At 47.3% G+C, this 19,580-nt stretch overlaps 1 protein-coding gene across 1 annotated transcript in view; it reads left to right on the forward strand.

Moving 5' to 3' along the window:
• The window catches only part of POU2F3 (POU class 2 homeobox 3), an 81,535-nt gene that overhangs the window by 27,440 nt on the left and 34,515 nt on the right, over window positions 1–19,580 (forward strand). Inside the window, exon 3 of the mRNA XM_003819985.4 lies at window positions 3,282–3,316. Within this exon, the coding sequence (XP_003820033.1) occupies window positions 3,282–3,316 (35 nt within the window). The remainder of the gene's footprint in view (window positions 1–3,281; window positions 3,317–19,580) is intronic.

Consider the following 19,580-nt stretch of genomic DNA (forward strand, 5'->3'; position numbering starts at 1 on the left):
AACTCTCCATCACTACTCTCTCCAGCCATACTGACCTCATTATTGTCCCTCAGCGTGCAAGCCTGTTCTTGCCTCAGGACCCAGTCTTTCCATCGGAAATGATCTTTCCTCAGGACTTCGAAAGACTGGGTCCTCACTTTGTTCAGAGAAAATGTCACCTCCCTTGAGTGGCGCTCCCAGGTCATCCTGTTTCTGATCAGCCTCAGATACTCTCTACTGCCTTACAGTGCCTTCTTGTTCTCCACAGTAATTATCTGTAAATGAAAGCACAGTGCATTTTTGTTTGCTTAGTTCTTTCTTATGTCTTCTCAACTAGAAAAGAAACTCCATGAGGCCAGTGACTTCCTTCTTCTCCAATATTGTATCCCCAGTGCCTGGAACAGCACCTTGCACATAGACTGTGCTTAGTAAATACTTGTTGAATTAATGAATGTGTTCTTTTGTCAAGTCTTTGAACATTACTCCTTATTAACCCAATGTTACAACATCACAATGTCACAAAGGGATTTTTTTTTTAAGAGAAAAGCAATTTTACCTTCATCTACCCCTTTCAACACGCTATTGCGGCTGTGGGTCCTTCCCGTCTTTAGCTCCCTTAGCAGATCTCTTTTTTTTTTTTTTTTTTAGACAGAGTTTCACTCTGTCACCCAGGCTGGAGTGCAGTCATGCGATCCCGGCTCACTGCAACCTCCGCCTCCCGGGTTCAAGAGATTCTCCTGCCTCAGCCTCCCGAATAGCTGGGACTACAGGTGCCCATCACCATGCCTGGCTAATTTTTGTATTTTTAGTAGAGGTGGGGTTTCACCATATTGGCCAGGCTGGTCTCAAACTCCTGACCTCAAATGATAGACCCACCTGGGATTACAGGCTTGAGCCACTGCACCCAGCTCCCCTAGCAGATCTGATATATCATCATAGCTGATCTCAAAACCAGGCTTTGCTCAGAGATCATTTTGCATCTCACCTCTTCCTCTTTCTCGGGACCCCACCTGCTCTTCATCCTCTGCTGCCACCTTGCCAGCCCACCTGCTCTCAGAGATGCATCATGACCTCATGACCACACAGGAAAGGGCTGCACTTGCCCATGGTTGTTTAGGACACAGCTGAGGAAAAGGGGTTAAAGCTCCAGGGAATTCTCTTAGACCCCATTCATTCATCTCTCAGGTGTTTCTTGAGCCTCTTATCCATGTTAGGAACTGTGGTCATTTTGTGGCCACTGAGGACAAAAAAAAAATGGGTGTCACTGTCCAGCTGTCAAGGAATTCATAGACTAGCAGAAGAGGGAAACATACAAAGAGGGAGTGACACAATGAGTGCCACGCAACCAGCAGAGAGGCCTCCCGGATTCCAGAGGGGAGAGGGACTAACTCCATGCGAGGGAGCAGTGCACGGAGGCACGGTAACGTGAGCGTGTGTGTTAGGACGCAAGTGAGTACTTTGTGTGGCTGGAGCTCAGGGTACCTGGGAGAAAAAGTAAGGTAGGATTGTGAGTGGCATAAGAGCAGAAAAGGTAGGCAGGAGACAGGACATGTGGGGAATTCCATGTTGTGTCAAGGAATCTGACTTTATTCCAAAGCTATTTTGAGAGTTTTGAATTTGTTTACTCATTCATTCAACCAATGTATTTTGAGCTCCTACTATATATATATATATATACATATACATATTATATATGCATATTATGTTTAGGACACAGCTGAGGAAAAGGAGTTAAAACAGGGAATTCTGTTAGACCCCATTCATTCATCTCTCAGGTGTTTCTTGAGCCTCTTATCCATGTTAGGAACTGTGGTCATTTTGTGGCCATTGAGGACAAAAAAAATGGGTGTCACTGTCCAGCTCTCAAGGAATATATATATGCATATATATATAGCATATTGTATATGCATATTAATATATATGCATATGCTGCGTAGTGCTGGGCTCTGAGGGTACCGTATTTAATAAATAATTATTTTCCTTGATGTTATAGAACCAATAATACAGGAGACCCAAAGGAAGGTTGTGCGGCAGCTCCAGTCCTGGAGAGCTATGTGAATAGGAAAAGCAATTTTCCTATTCACATAGCAAAAGAGTGAAAATGATTCTGCTAACAATAGGTATAAGTTTAAGCAAATCATGGTATATCCATATAATATAATATTATGTAACCATTAAAAATGATACTTATAAGCATAGAAGCATTTATGATGTTCCTTAATAGCATAGGAGAAATATTTATGATGCTCACTGGAAAAAGTGGGATAAAAGTCTATACAGAGTGGTATATATCCATGAAGAGAAACAATTATAAATAATATCATAAAATATACAAAAATATTAATTATGACGTCCTCTCGGTAGGGTGATTTTTCCACTACTTTAGACTTTTTCTGAACCAAAAAGCTTTGCTTTTCTTCCTCTTATGTATTTATTTATTTATTTATTTTGAGACAGGGTCTCATTCTGTTGCCCAGGCTGGAGTGCAGTGGCACAATCAGGGCTCACTGCAGCCTCTACCTCCTGGGCTCAAGTGATCCTCCTGCCTCCACCCGCTGAGTAGCTGGGACTACAGGCATGTGTCATTATGCCTGGCTAATTTTTTTGTATTTTTAGTAGCAATGGGGTCTCACTGTGTTGCTCAGCCTGGCTCAAACTCCTGAGCTCAAGTGATCCTTCTGCCTCAGCCTCCCAAAGTGCTGGGATTACAGGCATGAGCCACCGTTTCCAGCCACCAAAAGACATTTCTTTTAAGCACATATTTACTTTTTCAGCCCAACATTTATGGTAAAAGTTGAGGGTGAGAAAAAACAAGAAAGACAGCTGTCTAGCTGACATACTTTAGGTGTCATCTCTCCTGGAGGGCTGGGCTAGTAGCATGACTTCTGTCCTAGGGAGTCCTTTGGGATCCATGCTGGTCTCTTCTTGGTCCCTTGGTCCCTGGAGGGATGTAGCAGCTGCCATCTGAGGGGGAAGCCCGGGCATAGAAGCATGCGGTGGAGTGAGCTCTCCAGTTGGCATGGCCAGCTGTCCTCCCCACAGACTCTGATTTGCTGTGTGACCTCAGATGATTCAGCCTCCCCTCCAAGGTGACCCTTTACCCAGCTATCACCACCCTGGAGGAGACTTTCCAAAGGCGTTTCCAGGAAACAGGTCGAGGAGGAGGATCCCAACCACAAGCGAAGCAGGTGCTCTTTTTCAAAATAGAGCCACACGCCTCTCAACATCCTAGTTTTTTTTCTAACCTTCAGCTCTTCCAAACCTGCTACCAACTAATATACATATATTTTTATCTTTTCTAGGAAATGATCGAAATGGCCTAGATTTCAACAGGCAGGTAAGAACTTGGGTCAGAAAGAAACGTTTATTCTATAAAATTTGGGCATCACCTATACTGTCTGGTATGGAGGAAGACAAGATTAAGTACAATTTGGGGGTGTTTATTCACAAACCCCAACCTTTCAGGATCAAAGGACCTTGAGCCCAACCTCCCACCCCAACCCATGAGCCAATGTTGGGGTCTCTTCAGTACTCTCTCAGAAAAGGGCTAACAAATGGAGCACCTGTTTAGGGTAAACTTTATGCCAGATGTGGTCCAGAAATCTAAGACAAGAGCTCTTTTCCTGTCAATGCTTAGCCTGAGTTGCCTCTTGGGTGGGTGTTTGCATGAATTGACTGTGTACAGAGGAATTTATGGAGCCACAAAGGATGAGGTGCCTGGGTTGCCACAGAGAATTCCTGATTTAAAGGAAGAAGCTAGAGAATGTAACAGGAAACAGATAGGCAGAAAGAGCTCAAAAAAGAGCAGGTAACCAGGCTCGGGGGCAATGTAGACATGCACCTGGTGCTTTGCAAGGAAACCAAGTTGAATGAGGTTAGACTTAGTTAGGAAGGGCTTTGGGCAGAAGAAGGTGGTGTTGGAAAGACTGCAGGACAGATGGATGTGGATGTGTAAAGAGAAGGGGGAAGCCGAGGGAGAGGACTTGCCCTTGAGGTTGGAGGCTGATGGGAAGATGGCGGGGTGGGAGGTAGGACAGGGTGTGATGTCAGAAGCAGATGGCGGGAGTGGGAGAATTTGTTGGGAGGAGAAAGGCTAAGCTGGAGCCAAGCAGGGAGCAATAATGGGGAGTCCTAGAGTGAGGGAGAGGGGTAAGAATTAAACACAAACTTAGAAAGCCTGGGTTTTCGTCCCATTTCTGCCACTAACTAGGTGTATAACCTTAATCAAGTTATTTAATATTTTTGGTCTGAGTTTTCTCAACTGAAAAATTAATTTATTCCATAAATTTGGCAGTGGGGGAGTACTTGCACTATGCCAGGTATGGGAACACAAAATTAGGACATGGTCTCTGCCTTGAAGGAGCTCAAAGTCTAGTATAAGGACAGGGTGGAATGTCTATAGAGAGAGGGAGAGGGACAGACTTACTCTTAAGTGAATAATTATAATACAGCCTCATTTATGTTTTACTAGAGGTATGGAAAAAGTGTAAAATCAAATAGAAATAGGAACACTGAATTCTTCCCAGGAGCTCAGAGCAGACATCATGGATGAGGTGATATCTGAGTCTGTCTCTCTGAAGGATGAATAGGAAGTTTTAGTCAGAGAAGGGTGACGTAGAAAGGGAGATGGCAAGAAGGAAGGAAAAGGGCTGCATTGGGTAATCACTAGGATTCCTCCCCTAGATTCTGCTATCCTGAGTCCAGATCTAGATGGAAGTCTAGAATGGGGGCTGGAGATCAAAGGCAGACAAGGTTCTTCTCCTCCTTTATCTGCAGAGTGATATGAAGTCACTGTTTTGTTTTTAAGACAGGCTATCACTCTGTTGCCTAGGCTGGAGTGCAGTGGTGTAATCACAGCTCACTGCAGCCTTGACTTCTGGGGCTCAACCAATCCTCCCACCTCAGCCTCCCAAGCAGCTGGGATCACAGGCATGCACCACTACGCTTGGCTAATTTTCTGTATTTTTTGTAGAGATGGGGTTTTGCCACCTTGCCCAGGCTGGTCTTGAATTCCTGGGCTCAAGCAATCCTCCCTCCTCAGCCTGCCAAAGTGCTGGGATTACAGGCATGACCCACAGTGCCTGGCCTGAAGTCACTATTAACATTTCCTAAAAGGCTGCTGATTCTGGGTACATTCTTCACAGTCAGAGAGAAGAATAATGTTGAGTCCTAAGCCAACACCTTTTAGGCAGGCAAATTCTGCAGTTTTATTCATCAGGAAGGCTGGGGAGTTTGCTAACAAATGAAAGCCAACTACCCTCTCTTTACACCTGAGAACTAAAACAGAGATAGGCTTCAATTAAAGAGAGATCTAGGTTAGCTACAGAGAGGAAGGACTTCCAGCCAATGCAGTTTATTAAAAACTACCAAGGGAGGGAAACTGTAGAGTCAGCATCTCACTCAAGGTCTTTAAATGTGAGACAGGTTCTTACCTCAGAGATAGTTTGGCCAGGTTTGCTTCAAGGGCAGGAAAATGGAGGAGATGCCCAAGGATTCTGTGATCCTGATGGATTCTCTGATCCTGATCCTAAACAGGTTGGGATGTGTCTTGGGCCCTGTGCTTTCTGCCCTGAGGACTCAGGATTCCCCAGCCCAGGGCCCACCTCTCCTGGCCCCAGCCCCTTGGGACAAGATGCATGGGGAGGAGCCTCTTCCATACCGAGACACGGCAAGGCCAGCCTTGCCGGGAGGTGGCCAGCTTCACAGGCCCCATGGGCTTGGCGGCCCATGTGATTTGTTGGAAGCTTGAGACACACTAGTGCTGGAGAGAAGGATGAGGGCAGCCCCTCTGACCCTGGGAGGCCCCTGACCCTTGGAACATCTTTGTAGTATGGTTTCCCCACACGGTGGCTGCTGCTGGGAGTGGGCCTTGCTGGAGTTTGTTTCCCTTGGATGAGCCTTGTGGGGTGGGTTGTCCCCTCCCTCTTCTGGGAGGGGTTTGGATTCTCATCACTGACAAGAACAGACACGACAGATCTTTCCTTTAAAGAGGGTGGAGGGAATTTTGGAGGAAGAGACACTCTGCCCGGTCACGTTCATTTACACACTCAGGCTGGAGCTCTCCTCCGCTCACACTCACACCAGCTCACCTGCAGGTCAGTGGGTGGGCACCCAGGACTTCCCAGGCCCCTGCTTGAGGGTCACACCCTCACACTTCACAGCAAGGGAAGCAAACTAAAACTTGCTAACCGCCAGGCTCAGGGCAAGGCGCTTCTGGCACTGTATCTCCTTTAATTCTCACTCTAAACCAGTGAGGTGGGTGATACAATCCTAATTTCATAAGTGAGAAAACTGCCTCCCAGGCAGCCCCGCCTTTTTCAGAGAAGGATTTGAGAGATTAAATAACCTGATGAAGTTCACACAATCGGTTGACAGGCTGAGCCAGGATTTGAACCCATATCTCTTTGACTCCAGAGCCCATTTTTCCCATGAGGCCTTGCTGCACCTGCCCTGCTCCCTGTATCCACACACCATCCCTGGGGAGAGGCCTGGGAGCCAGAGATTGAGTGTGACCTCACCATGACTAACTGGGAGGAAATGGGAGGTAGAGGGAGTAGGGAGGGGAAGAAAGAATGGTTGTGTAGGAGCAGCCTCTGCATCTGACACAGACAAGGGGTTGGCAGACACAGGGGAGCAGAGAAAGAGCCACTGCCCTGGGTGAAGCTCCTGTTGCAAGGCCCCAGGCCAGTTGGTGCAGCCAGATTCTGGGTGAACCACAGTCCTGAAGTTGCATGAGCAACGAATGCTCGTGGCTCATCGGGAAGTTTCCACACTGAGCCTGTTAACTTCCTGGTCCCAGGAAGGCAGACTGAGTCTGTCTGGGGGAAAAGGGTGGGAAGGTCAAGGGACCCAGAAGCAAGGCCAACCCTCCATCCCCAGGACAGATAAGATAGACTTGAGAGGCAACAGGCTAAGGCCCTGGATAGGGACTCAGAAGTCCTGGGTTCCAGTGCTGTCTGTCCCTCACTAGTTGCTGCCTTATACAAACCTCTTCTTTCTGGGGTTCTGTTTCCTGACAAATAAACTGGAAAAGCTTGCTGAGATGCTGTCTGAGGCCCCAAACAGTCTTCATGTTACGGTGTCATTACTTATCTCTTGCCATATTTTGGCTGGTTAGTTGGAATCTGACTTCCACTCGACTTCCATTTTATTTTATTTGTCCATTGAAGAGAAATCAGGCAGAAAGTCACCCTTGAGCTGTAGAGAGTGAGGGGAAATATGTCACATGGAATTTTTCCAGCCTTTATGATTGTGTGTGAGCCAGCAAAAAGAATCATTTGAAATCTAGAGGGTGAAACAGAAGGACCCAGTAGGCTGGATCTAGGACCATCCATTCAACCTTTGAATATGCAGCCATTCTTAAGTGCTGGATAGAGAGGTTTCTGTTGTAAGAAGATAAACTGCAACGATGCATAGTGAATTCTGTGAGAGACATGAGAATGCTAAGCTCTACCTAAGGATATTACAGAAGAGATGGTGTCTGAAGTGGGTGGTGAGGGAAGAGTAGGGCTTTGACTAGCAGAGAGGGTTGGCAGGAATATTCCAGGCCTAGGGGATAGTGAGTTGTCTCCCTTGCTGGGTTAGGCCAGGCTATGAAGATGTTGAATGCCTAGCAAAGAAGTCTGGGGCTTATTCTGTGGGCAGTAAGGTGCTACTAGGTGTTCTCAAGCATGACTAGTTTCATTTACTAGAAGAGCATTGGAGGGGAGTGTGGGTGAGAAGGGAAGGGAGGATGAGTGATGAACTGATGCAAGAGAGGCCCAGTGGAATGCTGCTGTAGCCAGAAATGTGAAGGATACAGACAGAGCATGAAAGTTATGCACACAGGCCAGGCGCAGTGGCTCATATCTGTAATCCCAACACTTAGGGAGGCCTAGGTGGGTGGATCACCTGAGGCCAGGAGTTCAAGACCAGCCTGGTCAGCATGGCGAAACACCATCTCTACTAAAAAATACAAAACTTAGCTGGGTGTGGTGGCAGGTGCCTGTAGTCCCAGCTACTCAGGAGGCTGAGGCAGGGAGAATCGCTTGAACCTGGGAGGTGGAGGTGGCAGTGAACTGAGATCATACCACTGCACTCCAGCCTGGATGACAAAGCAAGACTCTGTCTCAAAAAAAGAAAAAAAGAGAGAGAGAGGAAGGAAAGAAAGAAAGAGAGAAAGAAAGAAAAAGAAAGAAAGGAAGGAAGGAAAGAAGAAAGGAAGGAAGGAAGGAAGGAAGGAAGGAAGGAAATGCACACAAACATAGAGCCTGGCTGCCTGGCTGTGAATCCTGGCTCCAGCACTACCTGACCATGTGACCTTGGGCAAGTTCTCCAATCTCCATGTGCCTCAATCTTCCCATCTATAAAGTGGGGAGAATAGTGATATCTGTCTCACGGGGTTATTGTGAGGGTCAAATGATATGTAGGTACCTCTTAGACAAGTATCTTGAACATATACACTGTATATGTGCTATTATTATTACTATTTCAGTAGGCATGGAGAGACCCAGCTTTAAGAGAGAATTCTGAGATAAGATCAGGAAGATTTTGGCCACAGGTTGGGCACGGACAGCAAAGAAGAGGGATGAGTTAAACATGGCTGAGAATTCTAGCTTGAGATGCTGAACATTGGTGGGACTACAACCTATCATCAAGAAGACAGGAGGTGGAACAAACTTATCCAGATGATGGGAGGAGAAGGAGGGGCAGAGAATGAGCTTTGGGAGCCCAATGCATGGCAAGAAATTTGGATCTGGAGCCCAGGAGACAGGCAGCACTGAAGATGCGTATTGGGGAGTTGCCACTGGATCATATTACATGGAGTGATGAGAGGGAATGGGGTTACCTGGGGAGGATGTGCAGAGTGGGAAGAGGACCAAGGACAGACCTGGAGAAGGGCACTTAAGGGACAGGCTGAGGAGTGGATGTCTATAGATGAAACTAGGAAGGAAGGTCAAAGGGACAGGAGGGGAGCCATGCTCACAAAGGAGAGATGTTCATGAAGGTGGGGAGAACCAACAGCATCAGAGCATACGGAGCAATACAGTAGAGTCTGAAGCCTAAAAGTTGGCTAGGAACTTGGAAGTCAGGCAGGCAAGGATAGCCTTTGCCTGGTGTCTGTCTGGTCCACAGTGAGAGTGGATGTCAAGCTTGCTGCCGCTGAGGGGTGAGTAGGAGTCAAGGAAATGATGGAGACTTGGACTGTAGAATTCCCTTTCAAGGAATAGGGTGATAAAGAGATGGAGGTGTTTGGCTTAAGATGGAGGCAGTGTGAAAAGAAGGCTTTTGTGGAGGAAGGGGACTTGAGTGAGTGTGGCCTGGGAGAGCTAGGAATGGCAGTGCAGGAGAAAGGAAAGAGGGATCTGGTGGTGGCAGTGGGAGGACCCCAGTGGAGGGCTCTTCTGAGAGGGAAGGAGGGTTGAGTGCCCTGGCAGTTGTGTTCAGGAGCCCAGGGCACAGCTGTCCTTGCCTGGAGTCTCTCCACTCCATTTCCTGCTCTTTGGGCCAACACTGGGAGGTAGAATTGGATTAAAGGGGCTTGGGGGTTCCAAAATGACAACTGCATATGTAGGTGGCCTCACACCTGCTCTGTTCTGGTAACTTCTGGAACCCTCATCATCCAGGGCCATGGATTTCCACCAGGCAGATCAGGACAGTGTTTTATGTATGCTGTTGAGCATTGTGTTGCTTGAAGACCTCCCAAAAGTTCTGTGAGGCCAGAAGAGAGTCTGAAGCAAGTTGGCAGCTGTCCTTGTCCCACGTTTCCTGCCCCAAAAGCTGAGAATCAGTGGCCTGGGGTTTCCTCTCAGCATCACACTTGGCAGCATTCTAAGCTCACCTGCACCAATGGCTCTCCCATGCCTGTTTCTGGACACCTGCGCCAGCTCGTCCTGAGGAGTTGCCCTGGTGTGCCCTAGTGTAGCATTTAGTTTTAAACCAACTGGGATTTTCCATCATTGTTTTGTTGAATGTGACCAACCAACTACCACGGTTCTCTAGCTGCTCCGAGTACAAATTGACTTGTAATTAATTGGCTCGTTGGGGCATCTTCTTTAAAATCAACAAGATTCAGGTACGGAAAGGTCTCCAAGGACCCAGAATGATGGAGAGGTTTCTTCAGGGAGGCCAGTGAGGGAGATGCAGGGGCAGCAGTGCCAGGCCCTGGAGCTGGCAATGGAGGGTCCGTGGTGATGGCAGAGTAAGTGCCCCCCCCCAACCAGGAGCAGCCTCAGGACAGTAAGCACCAAAGCCACTGAGCCTGAGAGAGCAAGGGAGGGAATGAATAGGCCATGTTGGATTGTTTAGTTCCACAAACCTGCACTTAGCTGACTATTAGGAAGACACAGAAGAGTACATCATGGTCCCTGCCCACAGGAGCTCCCAGCCCAGTGGGGAAGATGTAGGGTCTGCCGCAGAGAGGGAGGTCAGTGGGGCTGGTTCAGAGGGCCTAAGAAAGCCATGCCAGGAGAATAGAGCCTCAGGGTAGTGGGTCCAATGGAGGGAGGCTCCGAGACCTCTTTGGGAGGATGAGAACTGAGGGCTGAAAGACTCTTGTTCCCCTGAGGATTGCTTGCTTCTGTTCCAGGATCCAGCTTCCAGTCCTGTACTTCCTGGTGGACACAGGATTTGGGGGTGGTGGGGCAGGGCAGGGCAGGGCAGGCTAAGAAAGAGAAGAAGACGAGGAGCCAACAAACCACATTTTGCTCAACCCTAAGCAGTACAGCTGGGTTTTCAGGGTCAGTCTATAATAACCTCTCTCTCCCCTCCAAAATGTCAAAGCAGAAATTGAAATGCAGGAGCCTGACAGATAGAGCTATGTTGGAGATACGGTTTTGATGCCTGGCCACAACAGGCTTTCTAAGACCTCACTGCAGAATTAAACACATCCACTAGGCACAGATAGAGCCGGCAGAAAACAGACCTGAAAGCACCCTCCTGGCCGGGTGCAGTGGCTCACACCTGAAATCCTAGCACTTTGGGAGGCCGAGGTGGGTGGATCACCTGAGGTCAGGAGTTCAAGACCAGCCTGGCCAACATGGTGAAACCCTACCTCTACAAAAAATACAAAATACAAAATTACAAAAATATGCATTTTTTACTAAAAAATACTAAAATACAAAAATACAAAATACAAAAATAAAAATACTAAAAATACAAAAATACAAAAAAATACTAAAAATACCAACTAAAAATACAAAATACAAAAAAATTAGCTACTAAAAATCCAAAAAAGTTTAGCTGGGCATGGTGGTGCACGCCTGTAATCCCAGCTACTTGGGAGGCTGAGGCAGGAAAATCACTTGAACCCAGGAGGCAGAGGTTACAGTGAGCCGAGATCGTGCCACTGCACTCCAGCCTGGGTGATAGAGCCAGACTCTGTCTCAAAAAATAAAAAATAAAAAAATTTTAAAAAGCACCCTCCTAGTCAACAGGCAGATCTGGACAGAAGGCCCATATGGGACCAAGCCACACCCTCAACCTCCTTCTAACCCTGATGTTCTCAGTTTTATCAGATCCAGTGTCTCTTGTAATGAGGCTCCTGTAAAACCCCTTTAATATCTTAGAGTGAAATTTATAGAAAACATAGGCCAGGTGCGGTGCCTCACGCCTGTAATCCCAGCACTTTGGGAGGCTGAGGCAGGTGGGTCACCTGAGGTCAGGAGTTCCAGACCAGCCTGGCCAACATGGTAAAACCCCATCTCTACTAAAATTGCAAAAAAAAAAATTAGCCAGGCACAGTGGCTTATGCCTGTAGACCCAGCCACTCAGGAGGGTGAGGCACAAGAATCACTTGAATCCAGGAGGCGGAGGTTGCAGTGAGCTGAGATCACACCACTGCACTCCAGCATGGGCAGCAGCGAGACTCCGTTTCAAAAAAGAAAAAACAGATATACAAATAAAAATCAGTAATATTGTCTAATTTGAATAAAAAGTAAAAAGCAAAGTAATTAATAAAACAATGTGTATTTCAGCAAGTATATCCTTAGACATATTCCCCTAAAAGGTTTAATGAGACAGTAGGCCCCTCATGCCTCTATGAGTGTGAAAGACACAAGTACAGGCTGATATTGGTATGCTATCCTGGCTGCTCAAAAGCCATGATCTTTCAAAGTGTTAAACAACTCTTCGTAAAGCTCCAGCCAAATCTAATACTTCCTCAATTAACACAGAAAATGGCATCCCTGGGTAAAATGCATATTAAGAGTGTGTAAAAGATACTTTGTGTTTGCATAAAAAATAGAATTGGGTTTTGGGCTTATATGATTATAGTCAGGCTGTTCACCGACACAGATGTCCGGTGGGGCACTTGGAAGTCATATAAAAAGTTGTATGGGATGCAAAGAAGTATTTATTTGATACTGTCTTCTACAGCGCAAGATGTCTAGAATACCTGCCCTCAGCCCAATAAATGCAAGCCACGCCTCCTAATTATTAAGACAGCCAGAGAAACCACGCCACAGATTTCAGAAAACATCTCCCGGGGTAGCTGTGATCCCCAGTGAGAACGAGTGACCTTGACCCACCAAGGGGATAAGTCACTTCTCTTACCAGGAGACAGAGCCAGATGTGACTGGCTGGAGACTTTCCACATAGAAATACAACACCAGGAAAAGGCGCCCCCAGAAAGAATGCATACAGCCTCTGCCCTCAGAGAACTTACTTGCTGTTTATCCAGTGAGGGAGATGGGTCTGAAAAATTCCTAAAAATGTCAGAGCAAGGGGTGTGTAAACCAGCGCCACCCCCACAGGGAATGAGCTGCGCTGACTGAGTGATTAGGTGGATATGGAGCAGAATGTTCAGGCAGGAGATAATTGGCAAGATTAAATAACTCTCCATGGACACAAGGGCCTGTCGGGGTGTGGAGGGCAAGGGGAGGGATAGCATTAGAAGAAATACCTGATAAAATGACGGGTTGATGGGTGCAGTAAACCATCATGGCACGTGTATACCTATCTAACAAACCTGCACATTCTGCACATGTATCCCAGAACTTAAAGTATATATTAAAAAAGATTAAATAACTCCCTTCTCCAAAGTGATGTCCCCATTGTAGTCAAGATACTATAATAATTATAGCATTTCTTGAACTCTGACTGTATGCCGGGCATTGAGTATAAAAGGGTTTATATACTTTCTTTTGTTTAATATTTAGAGCAACCCTGTGAAGTAGTTGTCATCATTCCTATTCCATAGATGGGAAAACTGAGGCACTGAGAGGTTAGGGAATTTTCCCATCATAACACTGTTCACAGAGAAGTCTGTATTTAAAGACAGGCTTGCCAGACTCCAGACTCTGTGGTTCTCCCCCCACCACTGCCTGCTTGTCTCGGGAGGAGGCCGTGTGATATGGTGGTTGGGTCATATTGTCTGTATTGGTCAACTCCTCTGCGCCTCTGATTACTCATGTGAAGATGAGAGTAGTAAAAGTATCTATTTCCTAGGGATGGCGTAAGAATGAATAGAGTTAAGATCTATAAAGTACTTAGAATAATGTCTGGTATACAATAATGCACCAATAAACATTAGCTCTTATTATTTTCTGATGAATAAGAACCCATCATTTTCTCCACCACCCTTCTCCCTGTGTGGTTACTTAGCTGGGCTTGCACCAGGTTGGAGGGCTGCAGATGCTATTAGAGAGGTAATTTTTTTCTGGAATCCATCATCTCCCAATCTCAGCCCCACCGCCCTCTGCAAGCGTGGGCGGGGAAGCAGTTGGTAAACGTGTTTGTTTTTGGAGAGGTGGGAATTTGTCCTCTTTTGCCAGCCATGCTTGGTGCTTTGGCCTGAGGCTCAGGTGTCAACTGTTTCCTGTTTGTAGCCTGGGCAGCAGCCCCAGTACTGGGTGGACCAAGCCCTGTGGCAAGCCCCATAATGAACAGCACAGAGGAACAGGAACAGCTGTCTGGGTTCTCCAGAAGCCTGTGCCTAGTACTTGCTGGTGTACCAGACAGCCCCAAACACCACCAAAAAGCCCCTCTGCAGCATGGGGTTTGGGGCTAGCTGATTCCAGCTCCAGCACTGGCATGAGCTCTGCATGCATTCTGGATGGGTAGCGGAGACCGAATGCTCGTCTTGGCTCAGATGTTGGGTGGAGAACAGTGAGAATGAAGGAGGGAGAAGAAGGTAGGGGTCCTTCACCTGATTGTGCAGGAGCCAAAAAGTGGCTTCTCTCTGGAGATTTCAGTGAGTTGCCTTTGGTGGATGCAGACACTGATGACACTAAAAGCAGGGCCAGGCCTTCCCTTTCTCAAGCAGGCGTCTCTTTGGAGCAAGGCTTTTGAAAGGGAAGCTGGATTTAGCCCCAAACAATAACAGGGAAAGTTAATACTATTTATTGAACCCTCAGTTTATAATAGGCAGTGGGTTGAGTGCTTTGCAAGCAGTATCTCATTTAAACCTACAGCCACCCAGAGCAGTAGATTTTATATTTCCATTTTAAAGATGAAGAAACTGAGGCTAGGAGAGGTCAAGCAACCTGCTTAGAGCCAGAATTCAAACCAAAGTTGATGTGCTGTGCCAGGCACTTTACATAGGTGATATCTTACTTGAGATTACCTAATTAATCCTTACAACAGCCTGGTGAGGTAAGCATTATTCTTCCCATTATATAGCTGGGGAAACTGTAGCTCAGAGAGGTTAAGTAACTTGCCCAAGGTGGAGCTCAGATGTAAGACAGGCCTGTCTGACTTTCTACCTTACCAGGCTGCTTTTGAGAGAAAGAGGACAGACAGAGAGAGAGAGAGAGAGAAAAAGAGAGAGAGAGAGTGTGTTTGTGTGTGTGCACTCCTGCAAATGAGACATGACCTAATGTTACCCAGAGCCCCTCACTTGACATGTGTCCAGTACTTTTCCATGTTTCCAAAGCCCTGTCAGTCATACCAACACCCGCAGACCTCTTCTGGCTGAGGCTTGCCAGCTGAGATGGTAGAGATAGTATCTGCAGGCTCAGGGAGGGTTGCCAGGTAAAGGGTGGGGTGGAGAAGGGTTCCCACCCAAAGAGGGTTCCCCTGGCCCTTCGAGAAGCCGCCTCCCTGGGCCTGTGCGTGAGAAGGGTCCAGGGAAGAGGCAGTGTTTGCCTGTGTGTGCCTGCAGGGAGGGGGCGGGCCCTGGCTTTCTCTTTGCCCCCAAGTCAAAGAGGGCTCTGCCTGAAGCTCTTGTAACCAACCAGAGAGTCGTCTTCTCCCAGAATCAGCCTTGGCTAAAAATAAACTTTTTCCACCTTAAAGCTTCCTTCCCCCTAGTCTGACCCTTAAGCGGCTTTGGAGGCCACCGTGGGGCTCAGGTGCTGTTTCTGTGTCCCTGTACACTTCCTACCTGATACCAGGTCACAGCGAGTTTTATGTCCCTCTCTGCTTGACAACTTCCAGAGGGCTTCTCTAAGCCAATAGGTTTTTTTCCACTCACAAGAACTGTGTCAAGGGGGTGTTAGTACTCTCATTTAACAAAGAAGATAACTGAAGCCCAAACGGTTGACTGGCCTGCAACTCAGTAGCAGAGCCAGGACTTACTCCATTCCCTTTTCTCTGTGACTGCTGGATCACAGGGGCTGTGCTCACTACAGGTCTGTTATCTCCAAATCCAGCTTGTCCCACTGATCACCGCTGCCTTCATGGCCCCCATACCCTCCTGGACCTCTGCTGCTTGTGTTCAGATCAAGTGTTGAGACTTCCCTCCCTTTTCCACCAAAGCCCTCTTGGCTCCCAAATGCTGAAGATAACTTAGTTCACATCCTGCTGTGCTTTTCTTTCTTGGCAGCCCCTCCCCTGCGCTGGCATCTACTCATATTTCCTCCCATATACTTCATCAGCACGGACTGCTGTGGGGTGTCCCTGGTTCCAGTCCTGTAGCAGACAGTGTGGTTGCAGATTGAGCTCTGGCATTACACAGACCTGGCTTTGAATCTTGGCTCCACCAACAGAATCTGTGTAACCTGGTGACTTATGCTCTCCAAGTGTCAGTTTCCTCTCTGTTCAATGGGAGGAAAAATAGGATCAACTTTATAATGCTGTTAGGAGGAGGATTCCATGAGATCTTGAGTGTAAAGTGTCTTGGACACAGTAGACACTCAATAAATGTGAGTTGTTGTTGTTCCCATTGCAACAATTTAGCAGCAATGTTGGTTCCAGTTGCCCCATTTCATATCCATGTGGCTCCAGTTCACCCCTTCTTCTTAGCTTTGCCCTTGGAAGGCCCTGAAGACCTCTGGTTCCTCTGTTTCCAGATGACAGTGCTTCTCAGATTCCCCCAACTGCTGGCCTTCTTCTGAGTGTTCTTACCTGTGCCCTTGTGCTTCACTCAGTCATTACTAAAGCAGTCATAAGAAAGCCATGCTTTCGGTCTGGGCTATGCACTCAGTCTGGGCCAGGCAAACACAGGCATGCCTCACTATACCTAACAGGGTGGTTTTTGAAATGTTGTATACAAATCAAAGTTTCATCAATGAAATATTATTTTCCTTCACCAGAGAATCTGTGTTTAAAGAAATATTAGGCTGGTCGCAGTGGCTCATGCCTGTAATCCCAGCACTTTGAGAGGCTGAGGCTGGCGGATCACTTGAGGCTAGGAGTTCAAGACCAGGCTGGCCAACATGGTGAAACCCTGTCTCTACTAAAAACATAAAAACTAGCCAGGCATGGTGGCGGGCACCTGTAATCCCAGCTATTCTGGAGGCTAAGGCACAAGAATCACTTGAACCTGAGAGGCAGAGCTTGTAGTGAGTCAAGATAGCACCACTGCACTCCAGCCTGGGTGACAGAGACTCGGTCTCAAAAAAGAAACAAACAAAAAAAAGAGAAATATTAGACTGAATATTTTCAGAGAACAAAGAATGAATTTTTATGGTCAGTTAGAGCCAAATATCATCTATAGGCTTTGCTTAAAGCAAGTTATACATTAAGATTTTTATGTTTATATTTTCCCCCTTGATGACATCTCACAGTGTGTGATCCTAACAAGAAATTTTTTAAAACTTAACCTAGGCCATCACTGTGGATGGTTTCATCTGAGGGCTTGGAAGTGGGTTTTGCGGGCCACTTATGTAGCTGGCAAACTGAGCCTAGGAAGATTTGGATACCCAGTCACTGGCAGTAAACATGGGTTCCTGCAGAGGCCAATGGTGGAGAGCTGTGCTCCTAGCTCTGGGCTGGGACTTTTGCAAGTGTGGCTGAGAAGAGTGATCAAGCTGAACTTGGACTCTAAGGCGAGAGCTGCCAAGCCAGAGAAGGCTAACCACTCTGTCTGGGAGGAGGAAGCAGTGAAGCTGCCTGAAGACAAGGAGTCCCTCCCTAGGTGTCTGACATGAACCAGAACCAACTTCCTTTCTGAGGATTTGGTGCCTCCCTTAAGGATGGCCTGTCAGCTTGGAAGAGGGCAGCTTTCTGGCTATTTAGGCCACTCCCCAGACTGTGTAGAGGCTGCCCTTGCCCACGTGACCTGGGAGAGACAGGTGCTTTTCTGGCATAAAGCAAGGTATGGAGCAGCAGCATCTGGAGTTTGTGACTTTGTCCAGGATGTGGCAACCCAGCAGCATCCAGTGGGCTGCCCCGTCCTGCTCAGGCAGGCCTCTGAGGATCTGGGGAGTCCAAGTGCATACGAGGCCTCCAGTTCCCCTCCTTCCCTGGGCCCTAAGGACTTCCAAGTACCACCTGGGAAGAAACGAGAATCCTGCCTGGAATGATGGAAGCTCTCGAAAGCAGAGAGGAACAGAGAAGTAGGCGTCTTGATTCTGGTTTGCATGAGCCCTGACCCTAGCCTGCCCCCACCCCCTCCCTTCTCCCCACTTCCCATCTCATTCTCAGGTTCCTATTCATCTTTCCAAACTCAGTTCAAATGCCTCATTCTCCAACTTACCCCCTCCACTACCTCCACCTGTGTGCCTTAATAGGCTTCGTGTGTGTGTGTGTGTGTGTGTGTGTGTGTGTGTGTGTGTGTGTGTGTGTGTCTGCCCTGCCCACCAGTCAGTGGAATATTTGGGAAAAGGGTCTGTATCATATATATGGTAGAACAGTGCCTGTGCGGTTCAGTTACTGGTGCATTCAGTAAGTGTGTTCTAAATAAATGCATGGAGGCAAGCAGATCACTTGAGGTCAGGAGTTTGAGACCAGCCTGGCCAACATGGTAAAACCCCATCTCTACTAAAAATACAAAAAATTAGTGGGGCACGGTGGTGTGCACCTGTAATCCCAGCTACTTGGGAGGCTGAGGCAGGAGAACCACTTGAACCTGGGAGGCGGAGATTGCAGTGAGCTGAGATCTCACCATGGCACTCCAGTCTGGGTGACAAGAGCAAGACTCCATCTCAAAAATAAATACATAAATTAAGTAAGTAAATAAATGCACGGTTGGATTATTGGGCTGAACCTCTCCACCTGCCTATCACCCCGCTTCCTGGGGGCCACGAATGCCCATCTCCTCTGCTCTTGTGGCTGCTTTGCTCCCTGTTGTCTTTTCTTGCATCCAGTGATCCACAAAACCTGCCCCCTTTTCCCAGGAAGGTGAACTTGTTGGCTTTATGCAAATAGAGTGTGGAGTGGGCTCCATCCAGTCAGCTCTGGTAAATATTGCCTAACCCTACCACTTGCCGGCTGGGCCCGGGAGCTCTTTACAGAGGCATCTCAGTGTTGGCTTGGTGGTTGTTGGGTGCTAGGGCCTAGCCTCTAGGGACCCGGAGTGTGTGCAGGACTCTGACCAATCCAGTTTGAGGTTTGTAGTTAGGTCAGCTAATTATCCCAAGCCAGAACAGGGCTCTTACTAAACGCCCCTTAGGAACTAACGTGGCCATCCTGGGGCTGCCCTCTCCTGGCCATTTGAATGGAAACAGTGTGGTTGGGGACATCCAGTGACACATGACATCACTGTAACATTATTTTTCATAAACTGTGGAGATAAATTTGTGTTGAGCCTTTAGCCCTGGGGTGAGTGTGAAACTCACAGACTCTTAGGGCTAATGGGTCCTTGAGGCCGTCTGTCCCCTGTTCTCAGCAGCATCCCACGGAGCCCCGCTGCTCTGGCACAAGGCTGTCTTCCTCCTTTTAATCCTGTGTGTTGACACGTTTGTTTATTCATAATATAATGTCTTTCACCCTCCGCTGTGAAATTTTAAAAGGAGAAATGGAGTGCAGGTGTACAGAACTAAATATATTCCATTTTTATCTTCAAGATTTTGCATTTTTGGTGTTAAAATATTTAGTGCACGTAATGAAACGAAGGTCAGAGTCGATGATGTTAGTTACTTTACTATTCTTATTTGGCAAAATAAAACAACTGTATCTGACTCTAAAAAAAGAAATGTTTACTAAACATGAGCCTCAAAAGCCTAAGACAGAGTGATTCCAGTACGACCTATGCCTCATATACAAATTCTGCTGACACCCCTGTCAGATGGCCTGTGGTCCCAAGTCTCTGCCAAAACTCATCCTGGGTTTTCAGACTTGCTACCAGCCTGCTTCAGGACTGAGTGGGTTGAAATGCTAGACGCCATCACCTCTCTTGGTCACTCTGCCCGCTTGTTTCAGGGCCTGTGTCTGTCCCAATCACATGGCAGCCCTTCAATATTTGAGAAGAGTCATCACCCTGAAATCATCCCTTTTCTGTGTAAATATCCTGGATCTGTAAA

The sequence above is a fragment of the Pan paniscus genome, chromosome 9 (assembly GCF_029289425.2).
Source record: "Pan paniscus chromosome 9, NHGRI_mPanPan1-v2.0_pri, whole genome shotgun sequence".
Classification (NCBI taxonomy): Eukaryota; Metazoa; Chordata; class Mammalia; order Primates; family Hominidae; genus Pan; species Pan paniscus.